This window comes from Chlamydomonas reinhardtii, chromosome 14 (assembly GCF_000002595.2).
Source record: "Chlamydomonas reinhardtii strain CC-503 cw92 mt+ chromosome 14, whole genome shotgun sequence".
Classification (NCBI taxonomy): Eukaryota; Viridiplantae; Chlorophyta; class Chlorophyceae; order Chlamydomonadales; family Chlamydomonadaceae; genus Chlamydomonas; species Chlamydomonas reinhardtii.
This window is the reverse complement of record NC_057017.1, coordinates 3,695,132-3,712,004: the sequence shown is the minus strand read 5'-3', so window position 1 is coordinate 3,712,004 and position 16,873 is coordinate 3,695,132. Positions and strand designations below refer to the sequence as shown.

General features: G+C 63.4%; 4 protein-coding genes across 4 annotated transcripts; 3 read left to right on the top strand and 1 right to left on the bottom strand.

Moving 5' to 3' along the window:
* Positions 1 to 31: 31 nt before the first annotated feature.
* Positions 32 to 3,323, top strand: CHLRE_14g631950v5 (uncharacterized protein). Its single transcript, XM_043070423.1, has 8 exons — positions 32 to 408; positions 572 to 614; positions 767 to 861; positions 985 to 1,035; positions 1,205 to 1,354; positions 1,584 to 2,039; positions 2,206 to 2,280; positions 2,453 to 3,323. The coding sequence occupies exons 1-8, from the start codon at positions 268 to 270 to the stop codon at positions 2,834 to 2,836; spliced, it is 1,395 nt and encodes a 464-aa protein (XP_042917096.1). The 5' UTR covers positions 32 to 267; the 3' UTR covers positions 2,837 to 3,323.
* A 368-nt stretch (positions 3,324 to 3,691) lies between these two features.
* On the top strand, positions 3,692 to 7,422 carry CHLRE_14g631900v5 (uncharacterized protein). The gene is made up of 8 exons (XM_001692602.2): positions 3,692 to 3,990; positions 4,260 to 4,354; positions 4,727 to 4,837; positions 5,166 to 5,250; positions 5,564 to 5,680; positions 5,937 to 6,087; positions 6,360 to 6,496; positions 6,671 to 7,422. The coding sequence occupies exons 1-8, from the start codon at positions 3,877 to 3,879 to the stop codon at positions 6,737 to 6,739; spliced, it is 879 nt and encodes a 292-aa protein (XP_001692654.1). The 5' UTR covers positions 3,692 to 3,876; the 3' UTR covers positions 6,740 to 7,422.
* A 7-nt stretch (positions 7,423 to 7,429) lies between these two features.
* On the bottom strand, positions 7,430 to 10,461 carry CHLRE_14g631850v5 (uncharacterized protein). The gene is made up of 5 exons (XM_043070422.1): positions 10,371 to 10,461; positions 10,059 to 10,248; positions 9,480 to 9,755; positions 8,610 to 9,299; positions 7,430 to 8,324 (listed from the first exon to the last, which is right to left on the bottom strand). The coding sequence occupies exons 2-5, from the start codon at positions 10,131 to 10,133 to the stop codon at positions 7,869 to 7,871; spliced, it is 1,497 nt and encodes a 498-aa protein (XP_042917095.1). The 5' UTR covers positions 10,134 to 10,248; positions 10,371 to 10,461; the 3' UTR covers positions 7,430 to 7,868.
* A 170-nt stretch (positions 10,462 to 10,631) lies between these two features.
* Positions 10,632 to 15,147, top strand: CHLRE_14g631800v5 (uncharacterized protein). Its single transcript, XM_043070421.1, has 5 exons — positions 10,632 to 10,914; positions 11,210 to 11,341; positions 11,642 to 12,385; positions 12,573 to 13,019; positions 13,178 to 15,147. The coding sequence occupies exons 1-5, from the start codon at positions 10,849 to 10,851 to the stop codon at positions 14,204 to 14,206; spliced, it is 2,418 nt and encodes an 805-aa protein (XP_042917094.1). The 5' UTR covers positions 10,632 to 10,848; the 3' UTR covers positions 14,207 to 15,147.
* The last annotated feature ends 1,726 nt before the right edge of the window (positions 15,148 to 16,873 follow it).

Sequence of the window (16,873 nt, the reverse complement as noted above, 5' to 3'; positions counted from 1 at the left end):
GAGCCCATCATAAATACCGCCAGAGCCTAGCGCTGAGCTGCGTTTCACGAGAGCTTCACACACAAAGCTCAAACGCTCTTCGTCGTGACCCGCTTTATCTATTGCAGCAGCGCTCTAGACCTTGACAGCTGCGGCCTACCCCGCAGCTCCAACCCCCCGACTCCTCGAACTCATCGCGCTTTGCGGGCCATTTCGCCCAAGTCACGCACCAGTTGTCTCCAATAGCACATACATTGCCAGCAAGCAGCACATCGGCTCGGAAGCAGGATGATGGCCTCGACAAAGCTCTCCGCGCTGGCGCTGGTCGCCGGCGCCCTCGCCCTGGGCACCGCCCGCGCCCTCATTCTCGACCCGCTGCCGCTCTCGGACTGGACCAGCGGCACCAGCGTCTTCTGGGGCGGACCGCAGGTGCGTTTGCGGGCTAGGCGGGGCCTCAGGTCGACCCGCTTGTATCGCGTTTTGGCGGGAGTTTCCGTCGGGGTTCTATGCCAGCTGCTTCCACTGCGCATCACCCAAGCGGCCGCTGATGATCTGCAGTCCTGTGCATTCATTATGTCTCCGACCTGCGCAGGACGGCCAAGACGACCCCTTCAACGTGCGCCTGCCGCCCGGAGGTGAGGGAACGCTCGCAGCTGCTGCTCCCAGCCGCGCCCTCTGCTTGCAGCTCGATCCCGACCAAGAGCGCTGCAGCCAGCTTGCTTTCTGTGGCTTTGTGCCGCGCGCCCTCTTGCCTTTACGCTTCCCATCCCTTGCTCGCACTGCACAGCCTGCGGCTACGGCGAGCTGGACAGCAAGATGTGGCCATTCTTCTACGTGACCGGCATCTCGGCGCACAGTGACCTGGTCCGCGACCGCCCCCAGGTGCGTGCGTGCCGTGAACGGAGGAGGCGGCGGCGCCTGCTCTGGTGCTGTTGAGGGCGGCGCACGCTGCAACACCCGACCCACATCGTGTCTCACCCACGTACCCTGGCCTCGACCCCGCAGGCATCGTGCGGCACCTGCCTTGAGATCCGCTGCTCCGCTAATGACACCAAGGTATGCAACTACGTGCGCGAGCGCTATCCCGGCCCGACCCACATCATCTCTGTACTCAGCTGCTGGTGCTCTCATTAGCCTGACCCACATCGGCCAACCCCACATCCAACCTTGCGCGCCTGCTTACGCGCATTCGCCTTTGTCCCCTGGCTCGTGCGTGCACGCGCAGGTCTGTGCCGGGCCCGCCAACAGCTCCATCACCGTCCTGGTCACGGACGAGTGCCCGCAGTGCCGCGCCAACGAGCTCAACCTGCACGCCTTCGCGTTCGAGCAGATCTCACAGCTCAAGTACGGCAGCGTCGCCATCCAGTACCGCCAGGTGGGTAGGGGAGGCGGCGGCGGCAGGCGTGTTGGTGCTAGCCTGTTTGGATGGCGCTTGGGTCACACAACCTGTGAGGCAGTTGCGTCGTGGCAATACTAGCGGGAGTGTAACGGATAGCAAGTGTCTTCGTGTCATACGGCTGACTGCAACTCCACTGCAGCTATTGCTCGCGCTTGCGAATACACCCCGCCCTTAATCACCCGCGTTCCCTTTCCCACCACAAAAGGTGGAGTGCTCTCCCGCTGACAACATGACGGTGGTGGTTGACGGCTTCCGCGTCAGCCAGGGCGGCTGGCTGCGCCTCAGCATCAAGTCCGTGGCCAGCGACGGCGGCATCTCGCGCGTGGAACTGGCGCGCTCCGTGGACGGTGCCGTGGGCAGCAACTCCACCGCCCTGCCCCAGCCGGCGCACGCCGTCGCCGCCGCTTCCGCCGGCCCAATCCTCGGCGCCGGCGATGCTGCCGGGCCTCAGGCTGCGGCTGCTGCCTCCGCCGCCACGAACGCGACCACGCCTGCCGCGGCTGCCGCCGCGCGCGTGTGGAAGGTGATGGACAACACCTACGGCGGCGAGTGGGAGGCGTCGGCGCTGCCCTCGCCGCCCTTTGACCTGCGCGTCACGGACCTGTACGGGCGCAAGGTGGTGCTCAAGAGTGTCATCCAGAAGGCTGGCGTGCTTGGCGAGGTGAGCGCAAGACCCTTGTGTGTCCATCCGTGTCTTGCTGTGTGTGGTGACAGGCACTGTGAGGGTTATGCAGAAGCAATCAAGGGAGCTGTTGCAGTAAGCGTCAGCGTGTACACTGGTGACACCGTATTTGCTGACACTCCCCTCCTGCTGTCCAACCCCGCAGTTTCCCGGCCACGGCCAGTTCCCGCCGCTGTCCAACGCCACCGTGGCTGCCTTCCGCAACACTGTCGTACTGCAGGTAGGGCACCACCGGTGGCCCGGCACTCAGCAATCGCCTCCTGCCGTCACCAGTCCACACCCGTCCACATCCATGCGAAATAAATGTTTCGCACCATGCACGCTGTGGCAGCGATTGGACTGATCGCTAGCTCATTGACGCTCCCATCCCCTGTCTGCCTCCTCTTCTTCAGGACCCCCTGGAGGTGACGATGCAGGACCTGCCCGAGCCCGACCAGACCAGCGCCCCCGCCGCCCCCAACGCGACCGCCGCCGCAACTCCTACAGCCAAGCCGGCTACCGCGAACGCCACCACCCTGAAGGCCCCGCCCACCGCCCCGCCGGCCAGGACCAACGCCTCCGCGCCCATGCCCGTTACCGCCGCCTCCGCCGTGCCCACGCCTATCGCCGCCGCCGCCGCTGCTGTACCCAACACCACCGCGGCCCCCGCCCCCGTGCACACCACCCGCCGCAGCTACCAGCGCCGTCGGCTGCAGTCCCAGCAGCAGGCGGAGCAGCAGCACCAGCGCCGCCTGCACCAAGGCACGCGCGAACAGCAGCGTGGCCCCATGCCCTGAGGCCTCAGCGCCTGGGTTTTGAGTTCCCGCTTGGACCGAAGTGCTGCAGGCTAGGTGGAATGTTGCACATGTAGAGTACCCTTATTACCTGGCGCATGTCTAGTGTAGGAGAGTATACGTGTGTTTTGTCACACTCTCATTGCATTGGGTGCATGTTGGTGTGTCCAACCGCAATGCCGCCGGATCACAGGCTGTCGGCAATAAGCTGCAGAACAGCAGGGCACGTTAGATGCATGAGTCGTGCTGTCTAGCTTTAGCCGCCGATTCGGGCTGTTATGGAGTGTACAAAGTCTAGCAGGCATACATCACATGACTGCATGAATAAGGAGCGCTTTGCGTGCGTTTCGCGTGTGGTGTGGCTGAGGCGTCGAAGGGTCTCGACGGAGGCTGGCCAAAGGAGGAGCTGAAAAACGATGGCCCGCAGCAGGACAGTATGCAAAGGCTCCTTAGAGGCGGGGCCTGCGCACCTTTGTAATACGAAGGCGTGATGCAAGCCAAATTACTTTCCCGCTATGGCACGAAGTTGACTCTCATGATACATGCCTTGGGAGCAAGCAAAGCTAAGCTACCCGGTAACCTGGCAAAGGCAAACATGTACCCCGCGCGCCTGCGCGCGCGTGCGCAACACGGTAGCCATCAGGGGAGGCCATGGTCAGGAGCGGTAGCGCTGATGGCAACAGCAGAGAGACATGCGGCTAAGCAAGAAGAGAGGACGAGCAGGCGAAGCCGCAGCAGCAGACGCGACCAGGGGACTGCCTTCCCACGCAGGCGGGGGTCAGTGGGGGTCTAAATATCCCGGCAGAACCGTGCCGCAATGGGACCTTCACGGCAGCTGTGTTTCCCCTGGATGCCCTACTCGTCAGAAGCAGGCGCAACCTATCCTTATACCGCTGCCACTCCCTGCTTTTACTTGCGCACCTCAGCCCGCAAGCAAAAGGGTCAACTGCCCGACCCGCAAGACATCGACATCGCAACTTCTGCAAGCTCGCGCATACGCGCTAAGCTCTCGCTTCCGCCTGCATACCTCCTCAGCGGCAAAAATGGTTGACCCCAGCCCCGCGGAGCTTGACGATATCAAGCTGGCCGCGCAGAAGCTGTGGACCCTGGACGAAAACCGCCTCAAGCCCGGCGTCGACTATGCCGTCAACCTGCAGGTAGGCATCGTGTAGCCATGCTCCTTGGCGACAATTGTGTGGATGCTGGTCGGCAAGCATGCTCGATCGCACATTGACCCGGAACCTCCGCAAAGCCACGCTGCGGCCAAGTTATGTTACTGGCTTGCGCTTCATTATGTCGAGCGCCAGTTGGGGTGAAACCGCTGGGTGTGAACAAATATCGCGGACTTGCTGCCACGAACCCGGCCCCGAAACCGCTCCCAAGTATGACACCCAGACCTGTGTCGGCTTGACACAATGTTCCGCAGAGCGGCAAGTCGATGTGGCAGAAGGGTGACGCGGCCTCCGACAAGCTCTTCAAGGGCGTGAAGAAGGACACGTGGACTAAGCCCACCTACGTCATGTGAGTACCCAACACGTCCCGGATGTGGGACAGTAGGCACTTTTGCTGTGGAGAGAACAGGGGCGGGGGGTTGGGGTCAACAGCCATCATCAAGTGATCGAGACGTCGTGAAATGCCTTGGGTGGTTGCCCAGATTCTACTTGCCGTCGCAATATGGCTCTCGTTACGGTAGATACGTTGTACTTCCGGCGTACGACCAGCCGCGCGCTCCCAACCTACTGTGTACACACTACCGTTGCAAATTGTTTGCCATCTGCTGGGGTCTGGGGATCAGCTGCACCCTACGGGACTTCACCAACCTGCCTTAACACTGCACAAACACATCCCTCTTGTTGTCCACCCTATGTCGCACCGCACCCTGTTGCAATGCAGCTTCTACAACTTGCTTGACAATTACGAGCGCGAGACGGGCGTGTCGGAGTCGGAGACGGCGCAGGAGAAGAAGGAGGTCAACGATTTCCTGGATGCCTGCCTGCGCACCAAGTGGGTGTGGATGGCTTCCTAGGGGCCATGGGAGGGGGATGGCACCGGGCACCGGCGACTGAGGGGTGGTGAAGCGAGCTGCGTACAAAGGCGGCTCTCGCTTTAATCTGGGTCAGCAAGTCATGGACTTTCAAGGGCTGTACAAAGGCATTCTGGCATCAATGCTGGCCGCGCTGTTGCATGGAATCGGCATCGCAACCCATCTAGTAGCCGACTCTGCGAAAGTGCTCGGCGCAGGTCCTGCTCCGCTTTCCATCGTTTGCACTCGCACATGAGGGCGCCACCCAACTGTACACTGCTGTGGCCGTGTGTATGTGTAATTAAACAGGGTCATGCAGTACGCGCACAAATACTGCGCGGAGCGGGGCGTGGCGCCGGCGGACGCGGCGGGATTCAAGAAGGTCCTGCAGCAGGTGGGCGGCATGCCGGGGCATGGGCAGGGCGAGTGGGGTGGTGCGATGCGGTGTACCTATGGGGTGGGCGGACGCGAGGTTGAGCGCAAGCAGGCGGTGCGTTCCTGACAAGGGCCAAGCGATGCGAGCAGCTAGCATGGGGAAAGCAATGTTTGCGTGTGGGTTGCACCGACAGGTGGAGGGCTGCTGACATGTCAGCGCGCATGGCCGATCGCCTCTGCTGCCTGCTGCCAACGCGTCCTCACTGTGCTCACCAGCTGCTTCGGCCTGAAGACGGATTCCTCATTCAACATGCGCATTCGTGGCCTCGCAGATGTGGTTCAGCTACTACCGCCGCGACGGCGGGGGCAACGACTCGTGCGGCTTCGAGCACGTGTTCGTGGGCGAGAGCAAGGGCGAGTCCATCACCGGATTCCACAACTGGATCCAGGTGCGGTTGCGGAGGGCAGCGGTTGGAGCGGCGGCGTGGGCGTGGGTGTGGGCAGTAGCAGGGGCGTGTCTCTCATTGCGGGAGTGAAGTATTGTGCTTGCCTTGGGCGCACCTGGAGGCGCAGGTGGCGCGGCCGTGCCAGACTGCAGTGCACACCTGCGCTGTAACCCTGAGGGTCGTGCCAACCTGCGCTACGGCTCCCTAGGCACGGCCTGCCGCTCCCTGAACGACTCAGCCCAACTTTTCCCGCACGCAGTTCTACATCGAGGAGGGCCGCGGCAACGTGGACTACCTGGGCTACGTGCGCCCCAAGTACGGCCGCGATGCGGCGGACGACGAGGACCGCCTGATCAGCGTGCAGTTCGCGTGGAAGGGCGAGGAGAAGAACGTCTCCACCTTCTTCGTGGGTGAGTGGGACCTGGATCAAGGGTGGGTTGGGGCTGGGGCGTTGGGGCGATGGCACCTGGAGCAATCGGCGGCTGTGGGCGCTTTCATGTGGCCGCACCGACCGGTAGCTGTCGCAGGCAGCAGCCATGGCGCGGCGTGCACTGGTAGCCAGACCCAAACCAGACCTTGTGCACATCTCTACCGACCTGCACGCATCGCCTTCGTCCGTGGAAGGATGCTACCCGCCTCTGCCTCTCCATCCACCTGCCCTCGCACCCCTCCACGCATGCAGGCACGTCTCCCGAGTTCGAGCTGGCCCTGTACACGATGTGCTTCCTGTGCAGCGAGGAGGAGAAGACGTTCCTGGAGATCGGGCCCTACGACCTCAACATCGTGTGCTACCGCATCAGGTCCAAGTACGGAGACAAGGTGCGCAGTGGAACGCCCCCAGCGCCACCATGTGCCTGTGCAACCATGTCCCCTTGCACCTGCTGCGGATACCCGGGGACCCCAGCTGCATCGCTCCCGTCGCCTCTTGACTTCCTCTTACAGTCTTACTCCTTCCTCATGGGCGCCCTCCAACCCCACCCAACGCAACTGCAGGTGGCCACCGCCTACCCCGACCTGATTGGCGAGGACCCCAGCAACGCCCTGGCCAACCTCACCTTGTAGAGGAGTGAGGCGGGGGGGGACCGGGGGTGTTTGCAGATACCAGCCCAAACTGAACCGAACCCAATGCAGAAGAGCGAGGGGGAGCGGGGGGGGTGACTTTATTCCAATCCCACAGGGGGACGCGGGTGCGGGTGGCTACTGGCCCGGCCCGCGATGGGCCACCACTGGGTCCGTGGCAGCGCACGACCGAGGCGGCGGCTGTTTTGCAGGGCGACGGTGAAAGCAACGGCTAGCTGTGGTGTGGTGCGATGCGGTGCGGGCGCCTCAGCAAGTCCACGGCGTGGCATGGGTACTACACGACGTGTATGCCGCACGGCAGCGGGGTGCGTGTGCGCGGGTTGAGCTAACGTGAGCAGGTCTGCGCTTGTGATTATGGGCACAGTCATTGCGTGAGTCGCAAAAAAAAAGCGTGAGCCTTGGACTGGCAGGGTGGCCTTGGCGGTGGTGGGTATTTGCCGAGTGTCGGGCCATGGACTGGCGCGCGAGCCGTTCGTGTGTGGGTGCGCGATTATACGGCAAGTTTGGCTGAATTTATGCTCATGCAGGGCATGCATGTGTGTATGCGGGCACTGAGCCAGTACCGGGCGCAGGGTGGCAGTAGGCAAGAAGGGTTCAATGGGGGGACTCAGCGCCCGCCATTCTTGCATGGGTAAACCGCGTTCCCGATGTAAGACTGAGCTCACACCGACATGACCGATGGGGGCAGGAACACAGCTGTCTGGGCTCCCTTAAGCGCCTCGCTTCGAGCGGCCGAGCCTCCACGCAGTCCTACCAGATAAACCCAGCCAGCTCCCTGACTCTCTGAGCGAGCCCGGGACGCCAGGGCAACTAGGTGTTTCGTGTTCATGACTTCATGTGTTCACCCGCACGGAGGTATCCAGCGTCGTACATACACCAACGGTCCCGCGTACCAGCACCAAAGCACCAACACGGAAACCTTCACCCAAGACGCTCACAGCCTACATCGCATCCGCAAGCCCCGTGCGCAACGGACAGTGTACCCCCACGGCCCGCCACCGGGCTCAGTTACTAAGGCACATGTGCACGCCGTCTGTCTGCCTTTATAATCAAACGCGGCGCCTCCCTCCCCTGGTCACGGCAAAATAATGAATCGCAACGCTTCATTTCTTCACAGCTTCAGTCCGGCGGCGCTCTCAGCCAGGCCCACTGCCTCCGCCGCCCTCGCTGCCGCCGCCTCCGCCGCCTTTCGGTCATCCGCCACGGCCCACGCCAGAATCTCGAATGCGTCCCGCCACGGCACCACCGCCGCCAGCAGTGGCTCCGGGTCCGGCCCCGCCGCCGCCTTCGCTGGCGGCGGCGGCGCCGCCGTCGCCAGGGGGGCTGCAGCAGGTGCCGCGGCGTAGATGAAGTCATCATTACCGCCGCCGGGGCCTGTGGCAGTAGCCGGCGGCGCAGCTGATCTTGCCGGCGCAGTGGCAGGCGCAGCAGTAGCAGTAGCAGTAGTGGCTGCGGCAGCTGCCAGCAGCTTCTGCAGCGCGAAGCCCACTCGGGGCATGGCCACGTCATGCGGGCCCAGCGCCAGGCAGGGGCACAGGTCGTTGCGGCCGTCGCCAACATACACCACCTGTGTGTGTGTGCGCGCAGACGGGTGGGATGCATTACATGTGTGTGTATGTGGATGTGGATGTGTGTGTGTGTGTGTGTGTGTGTGTGTGTGTGTGTGTGTGATCACTGAGCACAAGGGAGAGGGGCACGGTGTGCACAGAACGTAGGAAGTCGCAAAGAGTCCGTGAGAGCCGCAGGGGCCTTGCGCAATGCCACGCTCCCAAGTCAAGCACAAACGCACATGCCACTTGTGCGCTTGTTGTTTCCCTTCAACACATGCCCCCGTAGACACGTGCGTGCACACCTGGCGGTAAGTGAAACCCGCCGCCGCCCGGCGCTGCAGCAGCTGCCGCATCGCCTCCCGCTTGCACAGGTTGGCGTGGCAGCGGCGGCAGGCGTGCGGCGGCGCGGCGCACTGCGGGGCGCTGCCATGGTGTGGGTACACGCGGATCACCCCGCCACCCCCTGCTGCTGTTGCCGCTGCTACAACTGCTGCTGCTGCCTGGCCGCTGCTGCTGCTGCCGTTGCCGGCCGCGTCCCCCGCCCCCGCCTCCACTGCTGCTGGGTTGGTGATGATGTCGGTAAACATGGGCGACAGTGGCGGCAGCCGCCCGGCCCCCTGGCCTTGTGGCGGAGCTGCCGCGGCAGCCCCCGCTGCTACTGCCGCCACGTCGGCAGCAGCAGCAGCAGCAGCGCCGTTTGCAGCCTGCAGGTCGTCGCTCTGGTCACCATGACTGCTACTGCCGCTACCGCCGCCGCCGCCGCCATCCAGGATCCAGGGAATGAAGAGGCTGTTTGCGTCAGACAGGATGGCGGCGTGGTTCACCCCCGCCAGGCCACCGGCTGTAGCAGCAGCGGTTCCATTGGCTGTAGCAGCCTTGGCCTGGCTAGCGGCGGCGCCGCTGCTGCTACTGCTACTGCTGTTGCTGGTGCTCCTGCCGCTGTCACGGATGGCTTCCAGCAGCCTCCTCATGCCGTGGGTCCAAGGAATGCCCTGCAGGGGGCAGGGCGGGGCGGGGCGATGCGGAAGCAGCAGGAATTCGCCAATGCTTTTCCTCCACATCAGATTTCCCGTTCCTTGCATTGCTGTTCGGTCATCACTCGTGATGGGACAGAGGGACAGCTCACAGCAACTCCTCGATCAGCCGCCACCACAGCAGGCCGGTCCACTCACCTCGAGCTCCGCCCTGATTGCGTCTGGCGATACACACGCCGCCGCCGCCGCGTCACCCTGCTTATCCTTAGCAGCCGCCACGCCGCCGCCCGTACCGCCGCCGTTCGTACGTTCAGTCGCGCCCGCCAGGTGACTCAGCACACGGTTCATGTAACCGATCCAGTCGGGCGCCACGTACGAGTCACGTACGGCAGACGGCAGTTGGCCACCGGGAGCGCAGCGGTGGATCCACGTGTCGCTGTTGTCGTCCACGATGGTGTAGTCAAAGTCAAACAACTGCCAAGTCAAAACCCCGGCGGTTGGCGGCAGTTGTTTGGCGGTTGGTGGGTTGGTTTGTGTGCAGGAGTGAGCTGGGTCGAAGGTGCCGCGGAGGCGGGGGTTGGCGAAGTGGAACCATGCAAATTGGCGTGTGCTGCTCATGCAAACGTTCTTCTACAGTGGCAGTGTGCCGCTCATGCACACATTCGTCTGGGCGGCAGGAATGCACACCCAGGTTTGCTGTGCAAGGTTATGGCTATATGCCCGAGCCCTATTAAGTAGCTATAGAATAGTCAAACCTAGCTTGCGGCACCGACTCACCCACAGCCGATCCGCGGTGGGGGCGGCGCCGCGATCCTGGCTGGTCGGCACACCGGCCAACGTTCCCGTCGCCATAGCCGTCGGCGTCCGCAGCAGCCCTAGCCGGCGCCCTAGACCAGGGTGCTGCTGGCCATGGTGGATGTAGAGAAAGCCTGAGCCTCGCGGTGTGTGGGGCTGTTGAGGGAATGAGCTGTGCACGCAGGGGGTATCCGGTAGCCGGTTGGTCAGGTTAGCAGGAACGGGCAAGACGCAGCACCGCTGAACGTTCCCCAATTCTGCAACCTTCAAATGCAAAATACAATCACCAATCACCTTGGGTGATGCTTGAAGTGGCACTCAGCGACGCGGGAAGGCGACGGTCTCGTGCTACGCCAAAGCTCCGGCACGGTTGGTCCCAGTCGCGTACCTAACATTAACTTGAAGTGCTGCTGCTTGTGGCAAATATTATGATGGGGAAAATTTGGCTCGGGGCGCCCGCGACACGCGCATCGACGAAATGATGGTCCCGGGCTCTCAGAGGCCAACAGTTACCTTGCTCGGGGCATACGCCTGCAGCTTTAACTTCTTTACGCTACAACTGAAGGACCATATCTAGGAAAGCAACACGGAGCAAAACCGAGTGTCAACCTGAGTGCCAACTCACAAAATGAAGCCGCCCGACTTGTTTTCGTTAGCCTAGGCTCGGCCTTAGAACTGAACTTTTCACCGGCTCACACCAAACTCTTGAAAGTTGCTCAGCCTCTACTTAGGGTCCAGGCATTCTTGCCATGCCGGACCCGGAGCAAGGAGCATGCCGCCGCTGTTCACCAAGCGGCTGCTCGACGCTCTCGACGATAAAGATGCTGGGGCCTTAGAGGTGAGTCGACGCCCAGTCTCGTCGCAGGCGACGTGCCCACGAAGTCCGCTCGGGCTGTTAGGACACTTGTTAAACTGGCGTTTGCTATGATTGTTATAGAATGGTCAGTCTGCGGGAGGCCTTCACGGTTGGGCCTGGGCACTCTCGGCAAACCCCCGACCACCTGCAGCGCCACCTTCTTCACCCTTCCTCACCTGCGTCCGCGCACCTGGTCTCATTCACCGTCACCGCTCTTTCATGCCAATCCTATGCGCATGCTCACATGTGAAAATCTTTGTGTGCGCATTGCATGCAGGCGGTGTTGAATGAGGCCGGCGGCAGCTTTCCCCCCGCTCAGCGTTCCATCCTGCTCAATAACCTGCTGCACCGGGGGCGGGGCCTGCTCGCACACGCGGCCGCGGAGGGCGACCCCAATTCATGCAGCGTGGTGAGTGACATAATTGTTGGCTAGGGGGTGGCGATATGTGGGCTTAGGGGCGGCGATGGGCAAAGGTGAGGCGGCGGTGTTGGTGGGGTGGAGGGCCGGCGGCTCGTCTGCGATGTTTGAGGGCGTCAGGAAACTCGTAATGCTCACGACATGGGCCTGCTCAAGCCGACTGACGTGCACACGGGCTAGGCAGCGCGGCAGCGGCTCTAAGTCTATGCACCCAGACCCCGCTCGTGCCCCGTCACCATTCTTACATTCCCATACCCCCAATCTCGTCCCTTCCCCGCCGGCCCTCCGCAGCTTCTCCGCCACGGCGTGTCACCGGACGCCCAGCGGCCCGACCTGGCGGCAGTAGCAGCGGGGGCGGGCAGTAGCAGCGGCAGCAGTAGCAGCAGCAGTGGCGGTGGCGGTGGGGAGCACCCGCCTGGTGGCGGCGCGCCGCTGCACTACGCCGCCGCCGCCCTGCACGCTGCCTGCAGCTCCTCCGGCGGTGCCGCCGCCGCCGCGCTGGCGGCGCTGTCGTCTGCTGCCCGCGGCGGCGGCGGCGGCGGCTGGCGTGCCGCTGCTTTGGAGGCGGTGGTGGGTGTGCTGCTGGCGGCAGGGGCGGACGGCGCGGCTGAGAGCGGGGCGGGGCACACGCCCATGGACCTGCTGCTGCTGGGGCCAGAGGGCTGCGCGGCAGAGGCGGCGGCAGCAGCAGCTAGAGACGCAGCCGCTGCCAGGGGTGCCGTGGCGGTGGCGGGGGGTGCCACGGCGGCGGCGGCGGGGAGGCCGGAGGCGCGCGGCGGCGACGCTTCTGCCGGCGCTGTGGGGAGAACGGCCAGTGGCGGCGGTGGGGGCGGGCTGCTCAGCAAACTGAAGAAAAAACTGACGCGAGGCGGAGGTGGCAGTGGTGGTGGCGGCGGCAGTGCTGGTGGCGGTAGTGGAGACGCGGGAGTAGGCCGGGCGGGCAAACACGGCCAGAAGCTGGGGCTGGTGCGGGCAGCGGCAGCGCGGCGGCTGGCGGAGGCGGCAGGCCTGGCCTTCAGCCCAGCGCTGGTGCAGGTGCGTGGACGTGGGCTGGCGGACGGGTTCCGGGGTGGTGCGCGTTACCAAGAGCCCGAAGTGCTGACCGGATTAGGCGCGCACGCATGCGTGTGTGTGTGTGTGTGTGTGTGTGTGTGTGTATGTGTGTAGTCGTGTCAATTCATGGTCCAACGGCATGCGCTGTGTTTGCAACACAATCCTGCAGGTGGCGCCGCCCCACGCCGCGTCTGCCACCGGCCCCGCTGCCGCGGACGGAGTCTGGCGCCGCGTGTGGCTGGTGGCCATGCCGCGACACGTGGCCGCCAACAGCCGCGGTGGCCGCAGCGGCCGCCAACACTCCTGGCAGCCGCAGCCGCGCGAGCAGCAGCGGGGTGCGCATGGCGCCGCTGCCGCTGCGCATGCCTACGCCACTGCCGCTGCACCGGCCACCTCGTCGTCGTCTTCGGCGATGGTGGTGGGATGCGACCTGCTCGGCTTTGCGCTGCCTGCAGAGGGCGAGGAGGCGGGCAGCGGCAGTAGCAGCACCGACGGTATAGGCGGGCGCGGTAGAGGCAGTAGCAGCTGCACCGCTGATGGCCGCTACGCGCGACTGCTGTTTCGGCTGCGACTCGACGCCGGGGTCGTGGCGGCGGAGAGCGGCGGCGGCGTCACGGTGAGCCTGGGGTTGAAGAGAAGAGCTGCTTAGATGTCAGTGCTGTATGCCGGTTGCGTATGATTGCGGTCATGACACCATGGGTGTTGTAGGCAGGGGCGGCTGTGACGCCTGCAAACCTCCATCACACGTTTGCCCACCCACTGCTGCACGCACAGGTGGTGGCGGTGCCCTCAGCCGCTGCGGGCTGCGGCGGCGGCGGCGGCGAGCCGTCCAAGCTGCTGCGCGAGTACCTGCAGCCCCTACAGCCCGCCACTGCGCCCACCGCGGCCTCTGGCACAGGCACAGGCACAGGTGCAGGCGGCAACCGGTGGGCGCTGCGGCTGCGGCCTGCACCGGCGCCCGCCGCCGGCGGCGCGTCAGCGGCATCGGCCGCGACTGCGACGCTGCGGCGTGTGGTGGAGGTGGCGGTGGCGGCGGCCGCGGCACGCATCGGCTCCGCGGCTGTGCTCAGCAACCCGCACCTGGACCCAGGGATACCGCGGCGCGCCGCTGCCAGTGCCGCTGCCGCTGCCGCCAACGCTGCTGCTGCTGCTGCCACTGCCCAGGCAGGCATTGGCGCAGTGGACGCGCTCGGCGGCGCCAACAAGCAAGGCGGCGTCGGTGGTGGCGGCGGTGGCAGTGGCGGCGGCGGGGCGGGCGGCGAGCCTGTTCGTGTGTACATATGCGGTGTCGATGATGCCGACGACTCCGGCAGTGAAGATACAAATGACGAGGATGAGGAGCAATCGGGTGGCGGCGGTATCGGGGTCTTAAAGTGGCAGGGCGGCAGCGAGGGGCCGGCTGAGCCCAAGACCTCGGACGCAAAGCTGCAGCCGCCGTTGGCTGCAGCGCCTGGGGCTGGGGCAGTGGCGGCCGTCCGTGGCGGCGGCGCCAACAGCAGTGCTGGCGGCGGCGGCGGCGGCCGCTGTGCGGTGTGCCTAGTGGCTCGGCCCACAGTGGGCTTCAAGCACGGCGGCACGGTGCACTGCTGCGCCTGCCGCGACTGCGCCGCACAGCTGCTGACGCGGGCCGCTGCTGCTGCTGCGGCTGCTGCGGCTGGTGGCGTGGCGCGGCCGCCGGCGCGGCAACTGCAGCAGCGGCAGCTGGGGGCGCCACCAGCTGCACCAGGAGCTGCGGGTGAGGGAATGTGCTGCCCGCTGTGCCGGCAGCGTGTGGAAGAGGTGCTGCAGGTGTACGGCAGCTAGCCGCCGCACGCCCGCACCTGAGGCCGTGACGCCCATGGCAGCTGAGCAAAGCTATCTGCAAGGCACCCGACGCAGGAGACTTAGTTGCTGGCTAGCGAGCTGGCGGTATGCCGGTTGCGTGTAGACGAGTGCCTGCTGTATCGGGTTGGCTTACTGGCGCCAGTAACGGGTGGTTGGTGGCGGTGGCGCAGTGGTGTGGCTCTGTGCGGCAAACTCTTGGCCCTCCGCGCCTCCAGTGGAGCAGTCTCTGTGTGTGTGTGTCCGTGTATGTGTGTCCGTGTGTGTACGATTACCGTACTAGGGTATGAAGCCGGCACGCGGCTTGGGACGTTCCTACGTTCTCAAGGAGTATCTTGAAACAGTATGTCGCTTGCGTGGGTCAGAGACTCCCTGAGGCTAGCTAGTATGGAGGAGCGGCCCTCGCAGGCGGCCTGCTTGTTGTGTGCACGGGATGGATGGGGGCCGGTCGGTGTTGGCGTTCTGGCTTGTTGGGGTGCTGGCCGGCAGTGGCTGGCGCGCGGGCGGTGCTGGTTCACAGGCAGTGGAGCCGAGCCCTGCTCGAAATGTGCACCGACTTGGGGTGGTGCTCACAGGGGCCAGTGTTGCGGCCATGCCGCAGTGCTTGTACCATAGGCCGGGGCTCTCTTGTATGGACAGTTCGGCATCAGAAGTAGTCGCTGCAAATGTTTACGGTATATGGTGTGCGTGACCTGCAAGTTGTTCACCCGGATCGTATGGTGTGCGGATCGCGTCCTCTGACTGCACGGCAATCACGTCGCGCTGGGCCGCACAAGCTCAATGCAGGTCTTATCTGCCTGCAGGTGCTGCAAGCTAATGACCTGATGTAGAGGCCGCTGGAGTGATGATTCCCAATTAATACGGTAACCTTGTTTGGTTCTCAAAAATGCGTAAAAAAAGATGGATTTTATTCCGAGGGGGTGCTGGACCAACAGCGGTCACGAAAGCAATGCCCTTGCGGAGCTAGCTTGCACGGCAGCTTCAGTGCGTACTTGAGTGCGTATGCCACAAATCCTCCGTCAGCAGTATGCCCATGCATTAAGCAGGCGTCCTGCATAGTTCCTTGTTGCGCCTTCCGTCCAAACTCCAAAGCCTCCTGGGGGGGCTCAGCCCAAAAATCTAGACCTCGAGCCAGGGCCCCAATCCACCGCAGGAAGGGTCGCGGCACCGGGCCTTCCTTCTGCGGAATTGCAATGCATGAATGAAGTGCGCCGACTGCAGAGTACGGACAGAGGGAAGCGGGTGAACGGGAGCGCTGCGACGTGTGTGCTTTCGTAACCGTCTCTCAAATCTCTCACTCTCTCACGAATCTCCAAAGGCAGGATATCTTGTGCGCAGCATGCATGCTATGACTACCACACCGTCAAGCAGGGGCATCCGAAGCAGCGCGCAGCCTATATCGCAACTGCTAGCATGGCTCCAAGCATGGCCCAAAACCTTACCAACCGCATCCTTCACCCCCCCTGTCCAAGCAGACTCGCGAAGCAATCAAATACACTGTAGCTAGCTAGCTCCAGCACCAGAAGAAGAACTGAAGACACACGCAAATTTTCACGCGCTCAAAAACATGCTCCCGCACACACGCCGCCCCCGATAGATAATGGGCGTGCCACAATCCTGACACGCTGCTAACCGGCTGGCAAGTAAGGGCAAAAACAGCCATGCTTTTGAATACATGCGCTTTTGGTTGTCTTTCGCTCGCGCACGCTCCGATGTGTCTTGGCCCAACACCGCGTGTCCGTGCACACACACCAGCCGACAGATCTGCTCTTCCCCAGCAGTTTAGGGTACACATTTGAGAGTGTTCACGCACGCCGGTAAAACACCGAGGGGGCATGCCATATGCGTGTGCCACCTACGTAGCCTCCAACCCAAGTGACACTCGTAATCACGCGTTCCACACACACACACATTCTACTATGGAATTCAGCGGATAAAAACAGTATCACAAAGCGTACTAAGATACGTCATAAGACATCGATAGCCAAACGATTTCAACCAATCCGGGGCTTCAAGCACGGATGCATCGCGTTCATCAAGGAGCCTGCATGCGGACCTGTGGACCGTACATACGGTATGCGGGGATGATGCCCCCGCCAGCTCTCAGGCGCATTGCCGTGCTCAATAAGTCCCCGCCGACTCCATCACCCGTCCGCCAAACAGGCATGCAAGCAGACGCTCCATGTGAAGCGAGTCAGTAGAAACCGCGCACGCATGGCGTGGCGCTAGTGAAACGGGAATCTTCAAGAAAACAGTTCCACGGCACGACACGGCACAAGCAGTACGGATCCATCGCGCACCCGCATTCGTTGCGGGCCATGCCGCCATGCGACAGCTTTACCAACTACTATGCTACCGCAAGATGCATACATTACTGCCAATGTCGCGTTTGCTGCACCCGCTTCCATACTTACTCCGTGTTTGTGCCGGCACGCCCGCCCCCATGTGTACTACGGTACCCATACTTGCGCACGCACGCACAACGTGTGCTGTGCGCCTCCTGCCCCCGTACGTACGTGCTAGCGAGCTGCTGATGGCGTCCCACCGCCCAGCTCCCTGCTGCTGCACATCCATTCAGGGTCAAGCATCAATCCAGCAGCAGCCAAGAATCCAATCCAACAGTAGCCAAGCCATGAAAGACACACAAAG

Coding starts and splice junctions, on each gene's coding strand:
- CHLRE_14g631950v5 (XM_043070423.1), top strand. CDS start 268: ATGATGGCCTCGACAAAGCTCTCCGCGCTGGCGCTGGTCGCCGGCGCC. Junction 1,355..1,583: donor TCGCCATCCAGTACCGCCAG/GTGGGTAGGGGA, acceptor CCACCACAAAAG/GTGGAGTGCTCTCCCGCTGA. Junction 2,281..2,452: donor GCAACACTGTCGTACTGCAG/GTAGGGCACCAC, acceptor CCTCTTCTTCAG/GACCCCCTGGAGGTGACGAT.
- CHLRE_14g631900v5 (XM_001692602.2), top strand. CDS start 3,877: ATGGTTGACCCCAGCCCCGCGGAGCTTGACGATATCAAGCTGGCCGCG. Junction 5,251..5,563: donor TCAAGAAGGTCCTGCAGCAG/GTGGGCGGCATG, acceptor GTGGCCTCGCAG/ATGTGGTTCAGCTACTACCG. Junction 5,681..5,936: donor GATTCCACAACTGGATCCAG/GTGCGGTTGCGG, acceptor TCCCGCACGCAG/TTCTACATCGAGGAGGGCCG.
- CHLRE_14g631850v5 (XM_043070422.1), bottom strand. CDS start 10,133: ATGGCGACGGGAACGTTGGCCGGTGTGCCGACCAGCCAGGATCGCGGC. Junction 9,300..9,479: donor CAATCAGGGCGGAGCTCGAG/GTGAGTGGACCG, acceptor TGCCCCCTGCAG/GGCATTCCTTGGACCCACGG. Junction 8,325..8,609: donor CGGGTTTCACTTACCGCCAG/GTGTGCACGCAC, acceptor ACACACACACAG/GTGGTGTATGTTGGCGACGG.
- CHLRE_14g631800v5 (XM_043070421.1), top strand. CDS start 10,849: ATGCCGCCGCTGTTCACCAAGCGGCTGCTCGACGCTCTCGACGATAAA. Junction 11,342..11,641: donor ACCCCAATTCATGCAGCGTG/GTGAGTGACATA, acceptor GGCCCTCCGCAG/CTTCTCCGCCACGGCGTGTC. Junction 13,020..13,177: donor AGAGCGGCGGCGGCGTCACG/GTGAGCCTGGGG, acceptor CTGCACGCACAG/GTGGTGGCGGTGCCCTCAGC.